Source organism: Corvus hawaiiensis, chromosome 8 (genome assembly GCF_020740725.1).
Source record: "Corvus hawaiiensis isolate bCorHaw1 chromosome 8, bCorHaw1.pri.cur, whole genome shotgun sequence".
Classification (NCBI taxonomy): domain Eukaryota; kingdom Metazoa; phylum Chordata; class Aves; order Passeriformes; family Corvidae; genus Corvus; species Corvus hawaiiensis.
In genome coordinates, this window is record NC_063220.1 from 17,075,429 (window position 1) to 17,093,069 (window position 17,641).

At 38.9% G+C, this 17,641-nt stretch overlaps 1 protein-coding gene across 4 annotated transcripts in view; it reads right to left on the reverse strand.

Annotated features, from left to right (window-relative positions):
• PCGF5 (polycomb group ring finger 5) overlaps nucleotides 1–17,641 on the reverse strand; it is a 65,919-nt gene that overhangs the window by 17,270 nt on the left and 31,008 nt on the right. For 3 of the 4 annotated variants that reach the window (XM_048310629.1, XM_048310632.1, XM_048310630.1), the window contains 4 exons: nucleotides 16,700–17,009; nucleotides 6,802–6,898; nucleotides 2,233–2,288; nucleotides 2,054–2,113 (listed from right to left, as the gene is read on the reverse strand). In XM_048310629.1, coding sequence (XP_048166586.1) covers nucleotides 2,054–2,113; nucleotides 2,233–2,288; nucleotides 6,802–6,898; nucleotides 16,700–16,811 — 325 coding nt within the window. In that variant the 5' untranslated portion in view covers nucleotides 16,812–17,009. Of the gene's footprint in view, nucleotides 1–2,053; nucleotides 2,114–2,232; nucleotides 2,289–6,801; nucleotides 6,899–16,699; nucleotides 17,010–17,458; nucleotides 17,574–17,641 lie in introns of those variants that run through there. The other variant, XM_048310631.1, reaches the window with a different exon arrangement.

Genomic DNA, 17,641 nt, shown 5'->3' on the forward strand with positions numbered 1-17,641 from the left:
TAGAAGAGTTCAGATGAGAAAATAGAATGTAAACTTTAATAAATACCAAGCCATGACTAAGTTTCTTGACACAGTAATTAGTTCCCTTTGTCAGTTTACATATTCTAGATGAGTTTTAAGGTATATTCATTACTTTTCTCTCTTACAGTTTTTAAGTTTTCAGTAGTTATAAAAGACTTGTCCCCAAGTCCCTACTGATGCATTTAGTTGAATTTGTATCATACATACATTTTGTTCCTATCATCTTCCTATGAACAGAATTTACAGTATCAAACTAGATTTTTTTGCCTTTTTTTTTTTTCTGAAAGTCCAGGAAGCAAACTCTGTTAATTCAGCAGGTGCAGTCTACCTGTCACAAGCATTTGTTCAGTTCAGGCTGGAGAGTACCAATGAGTATTTTTTCTCTGCACCATGGTATGTTTCATCTGTCAACTCTTTCTGGCAACCACTCTCCTCCTGGAGTCACCAATGCCTGAGATATGCTTTATTGTTTGGGGATTTTTTCCTTCTGGTATGTGAAAATTTTAAGTCCTGGGATTTTTTTACAGATCTTAGATGCTTGGGTTGGGAACTGTGCTGTGACCTGTGGCACAGGACATAACTGACAGACTCTTGAACTACAGGGGCAATGTGATTGCAGGGCATGGTACTGACCACTGAAACAGTTTCTTCTAACTGAAATTACTCTCAGCAAATAATTTCTTCCCAGGCAAGATTCTAAATGCTTGTTTATGGCAGAAAATAGCTTAAGTGCTCATATTTTGACTCAATGAGTTGTCATGACTTTTTAATGGTTTATAGAGACAAAGTTCCATAGCCCCAGGATACAGTCACTAATGGAGTTGGATACATCTGTAGCTACTAAGAAGTGTATTTGGTGAGTTAGAGCTTTCCTCTCATTCAAAAACAATCCAAGATCTCACTATCCTTATTAACTCATCTCCATAAGGTTTACCATTAAATCAGGAGAGGAAGGTAAGAACCAGAAAAGTAAGTTGGTGAAAAGTACATTCTACAAATTCACAAATTACCTGTTAATTCTTTCTATGTATATAGCAGAATACCATTTTCTAAACAGTCAAGAAATGTCTATATCTCACAAAAAAATATTCTAAGTATTTTTAAAACTGAACAGGTATGCACTACATAGTATACTGTAGTCAAATAATATAATTTAATCTAAACTGTTCTGCAGTTTTTAATTTATTTATATAATGGAGAAAATAACATTGTCCCTTACAATGGATGCCAAATGCAAATCAAGAAAACTTGTGAGAAAGAAAATGAAATGTTACAAAGTTGAAAAGAAGACATTATAAAGAAATGAGTGCAGAAGAATATTACAAGATGTTTACTTGACAGTTACCCTTTACTGAAAATAGCTATTTTTTTAACTTAGCAGAGTCTTTCAAAAGTTCTTTAAAATCAAATCAAACAGGCTACAGTATTAAAAACCTGATGTCAAACTAAAGGGGCATAAAACCAGCTGGATGTAGTCCTCACTTAGCACCTCAATACTGCGTTTCAAAGTTCATGGGTCAACTACAAAAAATGAAACAAAACAAACCAACAACCAACCAACCAAAAAGAAACAAACAAACAAAAAAGCATTGTGGAATCTATATAAAACAATTATTTAGCATGTGTGGAAAACTGTTTTACTACTTGTCATAACTAATTCTTGACAACCTCCTACTTAACAGATGGTCAAATTTGGTAACAGAAAGTAATCTGTAAAAACTGTGTGAAAAAAAAATCTGTATCTTGCTGTATTAAGAAAATTAAAAATTCAGCTGGACAATTGTGGGAGCATTGCAAGTGAGAGCCTAGGGTAATGCAAATAAAAATGATGGTAAAACAGCTAGTGTTTGTTAGCCAACTGGTTAATAGATAAGCAGCAGTATACGGAAGCTCATACCACATTTGCACAGTCACTACAAGTTTTCTGTAGTAGCTTTGAATCCAGTAAAAACAAAATGTACTTGTGTGAGTGAAGAAACCAGTCTTAATAAGCAGTGTTACTTAACAGACAGAAGAGGGAAAAAATCATCACCTTGTCCATTTTCTTGAGGTTTGTTTTTCTTCCAAAACTCGATCTCTCTCTGCAGTTCCTCTAGTTAACATCAAAGAACAGTAATGTGAATTTTTAAATCAATATCAGGTATATAATCAGAAACAGCCATATTCCCTCCGCCAACCCAAACAGCTCCCAAAACCAAATGAGAAACTTACGTTCTCGAAGTCCAGGCACCAACTTAAATATAATTTCCTCTAAGGTGTTATCCAGCCTTTCAGAAGGAAAAAATACATTTCACATTAAATGGAAACCAGCATTTACAGTATTTTTAGTGTTTAAATGAAAAACACATTTGAATAATGAAATGAGTTTCATTTTTCTGGTAAATAATAAATCCTGTCAAAGTCAACTGATTTTAGCTTGAGAGACAACATACATTAAAGCTTATCTCAACCACCTCCTAAATGGATTTATCATAGAAATAACTAAGGCATTTATTTTTTAATATATAAAGGGAAGAATGCAACAAAAGAGAAAAAACATTATACTCTAAAATTTTTATTTTTTGAATTTGTATTGCATGCAAACAATAGTGTTACTAAAAGGAACAGACTGGAAGAGTAGTATCCAATTTTAAGGTCCAGTTCATGACTAGTAACCATGAAAATTATAAACTCCATTATCATATTAAGTGTTGAAGTGCTTTGGTAATAAGCCTGTTACGACAAACTGAACAGACCATTCCCTACTTACCACACCACAGACAAACCAGTCTTGGCAGGATAAAGAAGACCACAGAGCATCCATGCTGCTCTGACTTGACAGTTCTCAGTATCCAGTGTAATTAATTTGAACTATTTGAATCTGCCATGAGTTGGTACACCAGAAGACAGTACACAGCGCAGGTATGTCTTCTGATACCCTGCTATTAGTGCCAAAACTAGTTACTACAGTCCCTTCCAGTGGGCACAGTGAAGTGACCCTTTTGTTGCTGAAGCTAAAATATTTTTCTTTCCTTTTCTCTGAATTTAACCAACTCTTCTATCCATTTAGTTTATCATCTGCTTTCTAGTTCTACTTCCTCTCCTGGTCTCTTGTCCTTCAGTTTCCTCTGTCTTTCATTCTGTTTCCTTTTCCTTCCTCTCCTTTGCCCTTTGTGTCATGTCTTGTCAGCAGAAACTCCCACTGCCCACAGCCTAAACAAAAACTCATGACAAAATAAAATAATAAATAATACAGAGAAATTAAGTACCTTGACATTCAGTCAGAATCTGGCATATTTTTAATTGCCTGATTTTTTCACCTCAATAACAATCTATTTTTTTACATATATATTTGCAAATACACCCGTGTACATGGTATTAATAATACACAATAAGCCTGTTTAAAAAAACATAGCTGTTCTGTCATTTGTTTACCAACAGGGGCAAAGTAGGAGTAAGACTGAATGTTTTTATTGTTGAGGAATGCCTAAAATCCATATAAATTGATAAAAATTATCTTAGAATAAATACAGGAGTATTCAAGGGTCTCTTTACAGAATTTGTACAAAAAGTACAAAATTAGACCCATCACCTAACCATCAAGTTCTGAGACTAGTTCCCTGTGGAATCCATCAGTAGATACAATCATACCCTAAGAATATTCATGTTTAAGCTACAACCACAATCCATTCTTAATTGCTTCTTCTTAAGGGGATGACAACAACAAAATCCAGCAAGTGAAACACACCTCCCATAAAACAAAGCAACATAACGAGCACTTTCTCAGAGGTAAGAAGGAAATTAAAATTGTAAGATGTCTGAGTGCTTGATTTCTAATAGATGACAACATAGGTCATCTGTTAGGTCATCAACGTACCAGATGGTGCATCTCGTAGTCTCCTCTGTCAGTATCTAAGGTAACTACAGGGTACTGCTTTCTGTGAGGTTCCCACACAGAGCACTGGGAACTTGGGAACATGTCTTAGAAATGGAATTCATTTCATACTGTCAGAAAGCTCCAACCTTCATAATTTACTCATTAAAAGAAACTAAATAAGGACTTCAAAAAAGAACATCACTGCCTTAATTAAAAATCCCTCTTTTCCTCAGGATGGTATAATACATGCTGGTTTTCCTTCAATTATTTTTGAAAATTCCCACTTAGCCCTTTCTAATTTACCTTCAGTGGCCCAGAACAGAAGTCACTGGTAATGCTAAAATAGCAAAAAAATCCAGTATACTTTGCAAAGTTACAATGCTAGAAGCAAGAACTGGCTTCCCACTCTAGTCAATGACTTTTTCTTTCAAAAACTAAACAAAAACCCCTTTTTTTTCTTTACAGAGGATAAATACTGATCAATACTCTGACAAAGGGCAGAAAAAAAAAGCCCTATCTGATCTTTAAGTCCAGGGAAAATAAAATGTTAGGGAAAAATGAAATTTTACAAGATTCTCAATTTCAGATGCATCTTACAGTGTTCCCATAATCCACATATGTGAGCAGTCTGACATAAAGATTTGTATTTGACTCACATCAAACCCATTCCAAAACGAAACTACTTGAAAAAGGTGGTCTCAGTCATTTAATATGATACTTCCTGTTAATGCTGAAACAAGATTGATATTTTAGAGACACCTCTTTCCACTCCGACATCTTCCAACCATCTTCCAAATCTCCAAACCAGAATGTAGAGAAAGAAGAACCAAACATTTCTGTCAGCTTAGTATAGTTTCTTTTTTCACCTCTTCTATAATACTGAATGAGTTATAAGATCAATACTCTCTGATAATCATCAGCAAATGGGAACCAAACTAAGACTATTGCTCAGGAAAACTTGCAGCACAGGAGTACGCTAGCAAGAGAAAAAGAAGTCTGCCTTCGTGACATTGTCAACACAGATCCTATTGAGTACTGATGCTGCAGAATTCTGCTAAATCAGTAAAGGGAATTCTTAAAACTTAACACTCTTCCTACATTTTCATTTTAGAGCTCAATGTTGAATTTGAGGCTTACTGAATTTCAGACTTAGTCTGGTAGTTACAACAGACCCTAAGTGCAGCCAACTACGAGATACATGTAAAAAGCTCACATAGTTATGAAGTTACTCAGAACTGGGTTTAGAAGTACTTTATAAAGCTTATCTGAGAGATCTTAGTTACTACTATGTGGTGTTCAGCACGATTTCTCAGAAAATGACTGCATTCTTTAGCAATGATCTCTATGGTCAGAGTGCAAGACTTGTATTAAAGGCCGATCTCTATGGTCAGAGTGTAAGACTTGTATAAAGTTATGCAGGCAACAGCCAGGAAAGATAATTCCATTGCACTGCTCATGTGCTCTTCTGATTATTAGTTTAGCAAATGTTTAAAGTTGGTCCATAAAATACAACCAGGAAACTACTAACTATATACAGTTTCTTGGCAAAGAGACCAAATGACTCAAAAAGGAATTTCAGGAAAAAATTGCATAGAAAATACCTCTTCCCACATTTGAGGCTTGTGCTCTCAACTTTCCTCACCCATCTATAATTTCCTGCTCAAAGGACATTATTTGTTTACTAAACATCTACTACATGTTTCAGAAAATGCATCTTTCATCTCATGTGAAGTGGTCCCACCAGAATAAAAGAAATATTTCTAAATGCTTTTGTTTTCAGCTTATTAGTAGCCTATAGCATGTTCTGTTATGACTCACACAGCACCTCAAAAACTGACAGGAAACCAGAAAAATACTTACGGTAAACACCTACATAAACCTGCTCAGCCCTCTCCTTCCAAAAAACATTCAGATGATAAAGACTTAGGCCAATCACACCCTTTCCAGTTGCTGAATTCAATCTCTCTCAGTTTCCCTCTTTGTATATAACTGAAGTATGGGAATGGTTGTGCACACACGGATCAGTCAAAAATCAAAGCAATGTATGAAAAATTGTAACAAAAACAATGGCACCAGGAAATAATACCAAGCCTAGTAAATTCCAGATGTAAATTTATATTTTTACATTAATTTAAGTCCTCGTAAGTTCACAACAGTATTACAAAATAATAATACTGGGGGATGGGGTGGAGGTAGAGTTGGGAGTGAGGGCAGGGAGTGCCTTCATCACTCTAGGAAAACATGAAGTTCTTCCACTTATGATGACATTTCTTGATTTCTCTATCTTACGGGATGTCTATCATCTTTCCTTTCAACATAACATCACTAAAAGTGAATCCAGAATTTCAGGAAAAATAATTGTTTTTGAAAAGATGTGTTACTGTGATATAAAGAAAAATCTCAAGAAAGGGTATTTATAATGTAAAAAAAATTTTCATTAATGTCTTTACATTAATCTCACAGCAGATTTCAATCAGACTGGCAGACCTATGCCCTGAAAAACATTGGTTTTTGCATGATTCTTTTTCTATATTCTAAGAAGAAAAAATTTGCCATGTGGTTTGGAATGCCCTAAATAATTTGAAAAAAGAAACACTAGCATTTAATTTCATGTAAAGAATAAAAGGTATCTGGTTCATTTATTTGCTTAATAGAAACATTAAAATGCTTTTTTTTTAGACTTGTACAATATAATCACTCTTTGTCTTTCCCTTATGTTTCCTCCTTTTATTACATCTGAAAAAACTCAGTTTAGACTTCAGTGGGAGCTGAGAAGATGACAACCTACATGGCTTAGAACAGTTAATACATGCATTATAAAAATAAACAAAACAATTAATTCCCTTATAGGATAAAGATGTTAAGATTTTTTTCTTTTTCTGTTGTTCTTTCATTTCAGCAAATATTGTGAAATAGCATCTTACCTTAACATTTCTAGTGGATTGGTCTCATGCACTTGGTTGCCACACCTGGGACAGTCATTGCTGTCTTCAAAGTGCTGAACGATACAAGTCTTACAAACTAAGAGAAGGGGGAAAAAAAAGGAAAAAACAACTTGAAAAGATCTAAATAATATTGCTCAAGTATGACCTAATGATACGTGGTAGCTACTTCATGCATCAGAGGTGAATGAGTATTATCTTAAAGTAAATAATTACAATGAATCTTATCTTGTTCCTCAAAACCTTAGTTAGTTCTGCTACGCTGAGACACCAAGGTCAGCAGCACAGGTTGGACAAGCACTGCTTTAAATGATGAGATATTTTTGCTACTTAGAACTCTCCCAGAATTGTAACATGTGAAGCCCATAGCCTGTACAACCTTAAAGAACAGGTTCTCTCAGAGAGCGTGTGCTGGGGAGCTTCAGCCCAGCAGAGCCCACCATCACCTCAGCTGATCTGAAAAGGACGTACATACATCACTTCTGTTCCAGTGGTGTTGCTTGCAGCTGAAAATACTGGTTCAAGTACTCATTGTAAGAGAAAAGTTCACAGAAATTGTACGCAGGTTCAAAGTGTTTCCCTTTTGACACAGTGCTTTCCAAAGCAATGACAAAATTTAATATTTGAATCAACACTTAATATTTGAATCTTTCAATGAAAAACCAGGATCATGACCATGGCAAGTATCAACAAACCCAAACCAAAACCAATGTGAATTTAAAAACCAATGAACTGAAAGTAAACTAAACAAGGTGCTACACTACTGTTGCTTCCAAATGATTAATTACAGACTCTAGATTTTAATGTCATTAATAAGAAAATGGAAGCCAAGATGATGAGAACAAATATGCCTGCTATTATTACTGCACCACAATGCTCTGGACAGAGATACACTCTACCCTCTGCTTATTATTAATTCACCTACACTGAAATAAGAACTGCAAATTCATCAGTAAATGGACTGAAAAAATAAATGGACTGCTGTGATTGCAATATGCTTTCTGCTGAAACACTGTAATTTCTTTCACCAATTACCTAAAGAAGTATGAACATCTCTAAACAAGTTGGTAAATCCTAATTATAAGACAACTTTAGGAATCTTGAAATTCAACAAAGTCTGTATTTGTATTTGCCTTAGAATGCTCAGAAGAGTTACATCAAATCAGCTGATGCTGATAACACACACATTAAACCTCCACGTTGGTGTTTCTTCCAACTGCTTTAAAACACTAACTTAAAGACATTAACTTCACAGCCCAAGTTTCTCAAGGAATTGTGAAATAACACTTCTGTCAGTTGAGCTGAATTTTCAGCAGCAGCACCTGATAGCTCATAATCCTGGTATCTATATTGTGCTGAATACACTGCTTCTGTCAGGGGAAAGTGTATGGGTTAGTGGTGGGTGATGACGATACTGATGAGAACCACCAGGGTAAGAGTCATCTGCTATCTCAGAAATGTCATTAGTTGGAAAGTTCAATTTAAAGAGTATGGGGGGAAAAGGGCTGAGGAGCAAGTATGATAATGAAATTGTGAAGTCTAACACAGATGCAAATTATGGTCATTTGGAAATTCAGCTGAAAGTCACTGAGGTAAGTAACAAAAGGGTTTGGTTTACTCTAGACCTCTTCTAACTTGACTTCATAAAAACTGAGCTTAAAGATAACTCTTTTTCAATGGAGTTTCATCTGCTAACTCCCATAATAAAGGAAGGAGCTAGTCTTTATTTTTAAAATTTTTTTGGTAAGCCTTCTGTCTGGCATAAACAGCAGCATCTCTATGGAGTCTTTCTATCCTGACACCAACTTAAAATGATAAAGAATAAACAAAATGGAAAAAGTCATAAAAATGTAACTGGAATTGGTCAGTATTTTGGAATTGATAAGCTCAACCCCTAACCTTCTCTTATTTGGAAAATGGCCAGGCTGGATGAGGCTCTGAGCAACCTGAACTAGTGGAGGGTGTCCCTGCCCATGGTAGGGGGGTCAGAACTAAGGGTCTGTTCCAGCCCAAACCATTCCATGATTTTTTTTTGCAATCGGACTTGGAGAATTAGCACAAAAATTATTCAAAAGGAGAAGGAGCTTCGTATCAATTCCAGAGCGACTTAGTTTTTTTTTTCCATAAGCAATTAGAATTAGCCTCCTTCTGAAAGAATTTCCTTGCATTTTAGGAAAACTTTCTGAAATTCTTAAGAGAATTTAATTCCCTTCACTTGCTCTCAGGATCTCTGCTCCACTCATGTCAGAGAAGTTCTTGAAGTCTTGAAGAGATGACATTGGTCTTACTGCTTTGAAAAGGACTCATTGATTTGTCTTGTAAAGATATTTTAAATTTGGGCTTCCTAGTTTTACTGTTTTGTTTTCCAAACTAAAGACAAATATGGCCTATCTGAGCTATAGCTTTCATTTACATCTAGAAGAAATCTGAAATTTACTATTCAGAAGTGAATCCCATGCCACGGGATCAATAACTAACACACTTATTTAAGTCAGATAATTGACTCCATAGAACCTCCCAAACACTGCTAAACATAAAGCATGCTAATGTCCACAATAATGTAACTTGAAAAAATATTTATAATATAAACCAATCTATGGATAGGAACTGAATTCCTCACTCTGAATATATTTTTGTGCTCTCTTTATACCCTTTTTTTTTGAGAGGAGATGACACCCTTGGAAGGTATGCACGGTCCAAGAAAGGACCTAATGATTAATGAAGAGTTTCATTTCCAGTGTAAGAAAGGTCTCTGAGTAGAACATATACAGAGGAAGCATCATAAAGGAACCAAGCAGTCCAGTCCTATATGGATGTTTCCCTATGCCAACAAACACACAGATCTGGATCATGTGTTTGTACAGCCAGCTCCATGCCATAAAAATCCCTTGAAATTGTAAATCAATACTGTAGTAATATAAAATAACTTTTGCTTTTTCTCATGTAGACCTATGGTGCTATGAGGATTTGCCCACCAAAACTAAATGTGATTCACCACCAGCAATGTAAAGGTAAAAAATACACATAAATTCTAGCATGCAAGAATAACGAACCGATACATGATACTCCTAGTGGGATCATCAACCAGTATTTTCCTGTATGATAGGTATAATCATCCTCTGTTACTCTCAATGTAAAACACTGAACATTTCTCACAGCCTATCTCTTTGCAGTTTCAGAAAATGGGATAAAATCTAAGTATTGGGTGAAAAAGCCAAAAAGGGAATCTTTAAACACAATTAAATTACAAATATAGTTAATTCATTAGGGAAAAAACCAAACTCCAACCCAAAACCCTTTAATGCTTTCAGTACAGATTAACAAAATAACACAGTTTCATTTGCTTTACTGTAGGTCATGGTAAGGCAGCAAACAGGCAAAAGAAAACTGCTTAACCAAAATGTACAGTTTGCAGAATTTTGAGCTATATGCTACACATGCCACTGAAATGAGAACCTGAATTTCGTAGTTGCATGATGACATTTCAGATGAGACACAATAAAAGTTAAACTCACAGAAGATGACTTACCACAGCTGATAAAAGTACTTTTGTGACATATGCTAATTGGCTGGCAACCATAACAATGCTGTTTTCCAATACAGAGATATCTGGTTCACACATTCTTTCAGATCTTTATAATCAGATGAAAAATACAGATAGAAGTGTCAAGACTGTGCTGTATGTCACAAACAAACAAACAAAAAAAATACCTGCCTTATGCATATCTACATACCTATGTATCCCTCCAGGTTACTGTTTAAATGTTGATTAATGAGGTACCTAAATAAAACTTCATATTGCATTTTTAAAATAAAGTATTCTACAAGATAAAGTTTAATTAGTTAATTGTGGTACAAATTCTTTGTCAGAACTCATCCTTTGAATTCTTCCAAGGATCTCCTCTCTCCAAGTTAATCACTCTGATGCAGTGAGCAAAGGAAGGGCACAGGATATGCACAGCTAGTGGAACATCAAACCCATCTCAGTGATGGCACAGAGGTGTAACGAGTAATTTTGTATGTTTACTGAAGTATTTAATTATCTACCTTAAGCCTACTTTAAAAGCACTTACTTTTAGGGGAAGTGTTTGCTTAAAAACAGGACAGAAAACTTCAATTCACTTAACCATCCTTTTCAGAACTATACAAGTGGGACTACTCCACTCTTAATTACAATTACCAGACACAGTCAAACTGGATTCTCTTCTGTTAAAAAGGAGAGAGAATTTCAGTATGTGATGACCAAGAAAGACTTTTTGTGTTGAAAACTATTTCAAAATAACATTTAGGCCCTGCTACATGCCATTGACTAATGCTTCTGCAGGAGAAGGAGTCTGAAAGCAGCTCAGCTCGCTTGTCTGAGGGTGAGAAATTTTGCTGCACTAAAGTTTTTTTGCTGTCTTCTGTTGACAGCATAGGTTTTTAGCAAAATTTGAAAACCACTCTGGTTGAAAGATTATTTGATATTGAAAATTATATCTCTGGTAAATTTCCTGCAGGGAAGGACATTTCTGAAAGCTCCTAGACTGCCTTGGTTGGCAATTTCTTAATACAAGTATTAGAGAGACAAACTAGGAGTAATGCACCTTTTGATCTCCTGTTCATAAACATGGAAAAGCTGATGACAAAAACAGCCACAGAGGGCAAGATTCGTCTCGTGGTGAGTTGAGCATCTTGAGGAAGGATACACTCTTAAACAGCACAGTTAGGATTCTGAACTTCAGGAGATGGGACTTTAGCTTGTTTAAGCAACTGCTCATCAGATTTCCCAAGGAGACTATCATTAGAAAGAAACTTAGGAGAGCTGGCTGAGCTATACAGTCCACTGTACAGGGAATTTTGTCAGAAGAACTGCTTAGTGAACAAGAATTCCTTAGTGCACATGGCTCCTAATTAATCCACAAAAGTAGATCATATTAGAAGTGGAAACAAGGATGGGAAACAAAAGGATATAAAATCACTACTCTGGCACTTAGAGACAAAAGAAGGAAAGTCAAGGCCCAGCCATAGCTAAAACTAATGAGAGACTTGAGGGAATTGTGTAAGTATGCTAGTAGCTGAAGGAAGCTTAGACAAAATGTGGCTGTTAATGAATGAGGGAAACAACTCAGGAATAGCTTATATAGAAAGGTTTGAAATCCTCAGTGTCTTTTTGCCTTGGTCTTCACAGGTAGAGCTTAATCCCAGATGTCCCTGCATACCAGCATGATTTGGGAAGGAGAGGGATGATCAACGGCCAAGGAGTAGCAGGTTAGAGCTTACTGAGAAAGACTGGATGTATTTAAATCTACAGGCCAGGTAGGATTCACTAAGATGAAAGCTTATCACCATAATCATGGTGATTATGAGAGGTACCTGATGACTGGAAAAGGGTAGTGTGTTACGCCCACCTTTAATAAAGAGGGGAAGGATGACCCAGGGAAGTACAGCTGAACAGCCTCCTCTAGCTCATGGGGAAGAGGGCAGATTACCTCATGTCCCTTGGAGTCAATTTCCAACTATGTGAGGGACAAAACTGTAATCAGGAAGTGGCAATAGCACTTGGCCAAAAGTAGATCATGCTTTAGGCTGGCAGGTGATGTAATAAGAGCTTGTACCATTTGAACAGCAGCTACCGGAGTGACGGAGCCCGTCTTCTTGGGAGTGGCAGATTGTACCATGAGGAGCAGTGGTCACATGTTGACATTTGGCAGGACATTCAGAAAAACTAGATAAAGACTGTAGCACTGGAAATGGTTATTGAGAGAGGCTGTGGAGACTCCACGCTTGGAAATTCAAGTGTCAACTACACAGAAACATAGCTTGACCTGGTAGAGCATTGGCAATTAACCTGCCTCCTGCATGAAGTTGGCCTAGACAACCTCCAGATGTCCCTTTCAACCAACATTTCTACGATTGTGTAAACAGCCTGTTATTTTCTAAGATACTAAAGAATGTTCTTGAGGAAAGTTTATTTTTCAAGTTTTGTAAGTGCACACTCTACTAAACAACGGAGTGACTCAGGAGACAGACGATGGGACATGCCCTTTAGCTCACATCCAGCCTGCTTCCATCAGTAGTTCTTAAACTTCCTTGACAACTGTGTAACAGACTGGAATAAAAGGTCTCAGTCCATAAGACAAAACCATTCTGTTGGAAGTAGCAAAAAAGAAATGAAGTACTGAATTTGCAGACTAAGTAATTTTGCAGTAACATAACCATTTCCTTCCCAACAGAGATAGGAAAATTTGCACTTCTGCTACCCGAGTTGCACTTAGGTTTCCCCATGAATAGTGGAGTTATCTGTCCAACATTTTCAAAAGCCCCATCAGAAACATCTCTTATTGAAAAGGCACTAATTTCTCAGAGCAAGACTTTACTTAATATTTTCAGCAGTACAGAATAGGTGAATTAGCTGCTAATTCCCTGCTTTGGTTACCACTGATCACATTAGTTCCCCTATGATCACTGGAGAACATCTATGTCAATACACGCTTTTCATCTTGTCCAGAGTAATACATTGTACTCCCAGTATCTAATGAATTTATGCTGCTTCTTCAACCACTAATATCTGCAGATTTAGATCATTTGTACAACACTGTTCTCAATTAAGGCAATTAGCAAGTACAAGACAAATACCAAAGGACAGTTAAAATCATTGTATTCTGTGGTATTTGGACAATACTGAAGAATCATGCCTGTATGGTACCATACCTGCACTTGAAAAAAAAATTACAACTTAAAAAGATCAAATATTTTCTACAAGTATAAGATAATTTATCAGAGTACCTTCCTGAATTCTGCCATCACCTTTTCTTCTGAGACATAAGATTTGCATTTTCAAAACTTTTTTCAAGTTTTTATTTTCCTTTCCATTATTGTAAGCTTTGTATTTTGGCAACTATAACTAGACTTTGCTTTAAAGAAACACCACCTTCTTTCCTGCATTTCTACATAACAACTCAAACATGTGGTAGTTCTTCTGCGAGGAGACCTGTGTAAGTACATGGCAGCTCAGTAAAATTCACCTGCTCTAACCTGGGAACTAGGCAGTAACAGAGCTGGCTCAGTGAAGAGCTCACAAACTACAAAAGAACAAAAGAAGCAGATGCTGCTGAGAAGAGAATGCTCCTTCTGCCATTATTCTTTTGTAACAGGAGCGAAAGTAAATAAATAAATTACACAAACAAAAAGATACCATAATAAAAGCATTTTTTTCTTAAATCTGAACTGATTTCTGATGTAACTATTTTCCCCTCACCCCAATCTTTTAAAAGTTACTAATGTTCATTAAACTTCAACCATTAAAAATTAGCTTATACTGGAATTTTTCCAGTTTCTTAAAAGGGAAAGAGAATTTAATAATATATTTACCTCTCTCTAATAAATTTACCTCTGTTAAGTACCTCAGTCTTTCCTGATCCTTTGTCACTATTTTCCCTCTGTATCCAATAAAGGATGAAGATCCTCCTTAGCACTCCTTTTCTTGATAATGTAATTATAGAAACATTTTAAAATGTCTATTATGGCAGTAGCCAGATTAAGTTCTGGTTGGGCTTTGGCCCTTCTAGTTTTCTCTCTTCATAACTTCACAATATCCTTGCAGTCCTTCTGGGTTGACTGCCCCTTCTTTCAAATTCATAAACTCTACTTTTCTTACTAAGTTCCAGACAAGGCTGTCTGGACAGACAGGCTGGTCACCTTCCCTGCCAGCTCATCTTTCTGTCCATGGGGACAATCTGCTCCTGTGCCTTTAGGATTTCCTTCTTAAAGCACATACAGCCTTCCTGGACTCTTCTGCCCTTCAGGACTGCCTCCCAAGAGACTCCATCAACCTAGCTCCAAAATCCGCCCTCCAGAATTCCAGGGAAGTGGTTCTGCTAAATGCCCTCCTTACTTATCCAAGAATTGAAAACTATATTTTTGTTACTGCTGTGCCCAAAGACATCCTCCAACTGTCACATCACCCACCAGTCCTTCTCTGTTCACAAACAGCAGGTCCAGCACGGCCTCACTCAGCAACTACGTCACGAAGTTATCTTCCACCCACTCCAGGAACCTCCTAGACTGTCTTCTCTCTGCTATTTCCAGCAGGGATCTGGTAAATTGAAGTCTCCCTCCAAAACAAGTGCTAGTGATTGTGAGACTTCCCTCAGCTGCTTATCGAATGCTTCATCTGCCTCTTCATTCTGGTTATGTGATCTGTAATGGACTCCCACCATGGTACCTGCCTTGTTGGCCATTCCCCCCAATTCTTACCCATAAACACTCAACTCTATCATCACCTTCACTAAATTCTAGACACACACCTGGTGCTACCCCACCAGTTCTCCTTCCTTGCCTATCCCTTCTGAAGAGTTTTACAGCCATCCACTGCAGCCCTCCAGTTGTGTGAGTTATCCCACCATGTTTCTGTGATGGCCACTGTGTCATAGTTTTCCTGCTGCACAGTGGCTTCCACTATTTTAATTCTCTCTGTACTTCATACAGTAGGGATGGAACATCAAATTGTAAAAATTAACAGTGAAGATAACAACTGCAAGAACAGCACTGCACAGAAATGACTGGAAATGCCAAGACAAGACTTCTAATTGATATTTATTGAAGGTTTAAAATGGGAAATCTACCAGAAGACATACAGTTCCCCTTACTCTTCTTTTAGAGGACTTCAAATACTATTTGAAAAGATGCCAAATTCTCAAGAAGGTCCAGTGAAACTACTGCCTATTCAGGAATAAATGTAAAAAAAGTCAAGCATGTAAATAAGCCTCTGAAAGTAAGATGACAGAGTTTGACAGGACCATTCATACATTTAATATAATTCATACATGCCAATGTTTCAGATGAAGTAGGACCAGAAGACAACTTAAACAACTTTTCATGAGATGGTTTCATTGAAAGAGATCTACTCCCTAAGTAAATATTTTGCCACCTTTCATGTATTTCTCTGCGTTGCGCCATGGAACTCATTAGAGAGATGTGTGCCAGTACTCACCAAACTAGTGTACCCATCATACACACTGCCAATAGATACGTTAGCTTAAGTTTCAGAAGCATGGCTGTATTATCAAATAAGCACACCTGACGCAATGATCTCACCTGTGATCAGACAGGCCACGGTGATACAAGGTTGGTGTTAGAGCCAGCACAATCACCACTAGGCTTAGGGGAAACAAAAGGGTCTCTGTACTCTGCAAGGTGTTCAGCAGAGCTGACATACCCTCACAGAATGGGTCAGGTTGGAAGAGACCACAGTTGGTCTTCTGGTCCAACCTCTCTGCTCAAGCAGGGCCATCCCAGAACACATGGCACAGAATTACATCCGGACTGTTCTTGAATATCTCCAGTGAGGCAGACTCCACACCCTCTCTGGGCAATCTGTTCCAGTGCATGGTCACCCATACAGAAAAGAAGTTCCTCCTCATGTTCAGGTGGAACTTCCTGTGCATCAGTTTCTGCCCATTACCTCTTGTTCTATTGGCTGGCACCACTGAGCAGAGCCTGGCTCCATTCTCTTGACACCTACCCTTTAGATATTTACACACGTTAATGAGGTCCCCTCTCAGCTACCTCTTCCTGAGCCTGAACAGGCCCAGCTCCCTCAGCCTTTCCTTGTAAGAGAGGTCCTCCAGATCCTTAATCAACTTAGTACTCTCTGCTGGACCTGCTCCAGGAGCTCTGTAGCTCTCTTGTACTGTGGAGCACAGAACTGCACACAGTTCAAGATGACCCAGACTGCAGACCAGTGTTTAGGAAACTCCAGAAGAGACTGGATTAATTCAGAGTATATAATTTAAAAATTCAGTAAACAAAAACAAGCACAGTGGTCATATTAAACACATTAACAATTCAAGAAAATATAACTTATGAAGGAGGAACTATTTTGAAAAGTACTACTTACAGGTATGGAGGCACTCTGTTACTGTAGTTGGCTTGATGAGATAGCCTTTACAGATATAGCAGGTGATATGAGGATTGAAATCTTTCACCAAATGCTTCCTCTGAGTAGCCATTCGTGGGGCAGGAAATGCTGGCAGAGTGCTTGGGGACAGAGAAGCAAGTCTGAGAGGGGTCGATGTCCACAGTTCACAAGAGCTGTGGCGCTACTCTGTGCAACTGGACTTCTCCAGGCATTTGATCTTAATTCCGCAGGTCTCACTGAGACATGGCTCATAACTCCTGCTCCTGTGCCGGGCGAGTCATTTTCCTACCTGTAACACACGTGGAAAAAGAAAGCTGTGTGAACCTGGCCGGACAGCGGCGATGCCCGGGAGGACCAGTGTCGCCATGAACTTGGCAGCAGCACGGAGCTGTAATTTACATAACAGCAGCCGCCGTGCGCCGGCAGCCGAGGTCCGAGGCCGCGCCCCCGCCCCGCCGGGCTCCGGCCGCCGGCGGGACGGACTCGGGGCCGCGGTGACAGGTGCAGGGGCCGCGGCCGCCCCGCCGGCACAGCCCGCCCGGTACAGCCCGCCCCGCCGCGCCGGGCCCGCAGGCCGCGCCGGGCCCCGCGGGGAGCAGCCCCCCCGCCGCCCGGCCCCGCGGGACCCGCGGCCGGAGAGGGCGGCGGCCGCCCGCCCCTGCCCCCGCTCGCCCGGCTCCCGTCCCTCCCCTCCCGCACCTGCGGCGCCTCCCGCCCCCGCCGCGGCCCCGGCCGTACCTGGCGCAGCCCCGCGGCCTCGGGCGGGCGCCCGGCGAAAGAGAAAGGGAAACGCCGTGCGCCTCCCCCGCTCGGAGCGCTCCCTCCTCCCCGCCGGGCTGCCGCGGCCGGTCCCGGGGCGGGCGGGACGGGCGCGCAGGCGCTGCTCCCGGCCGAGCCCCGCTGCGCCACAGCCCGCAGCGC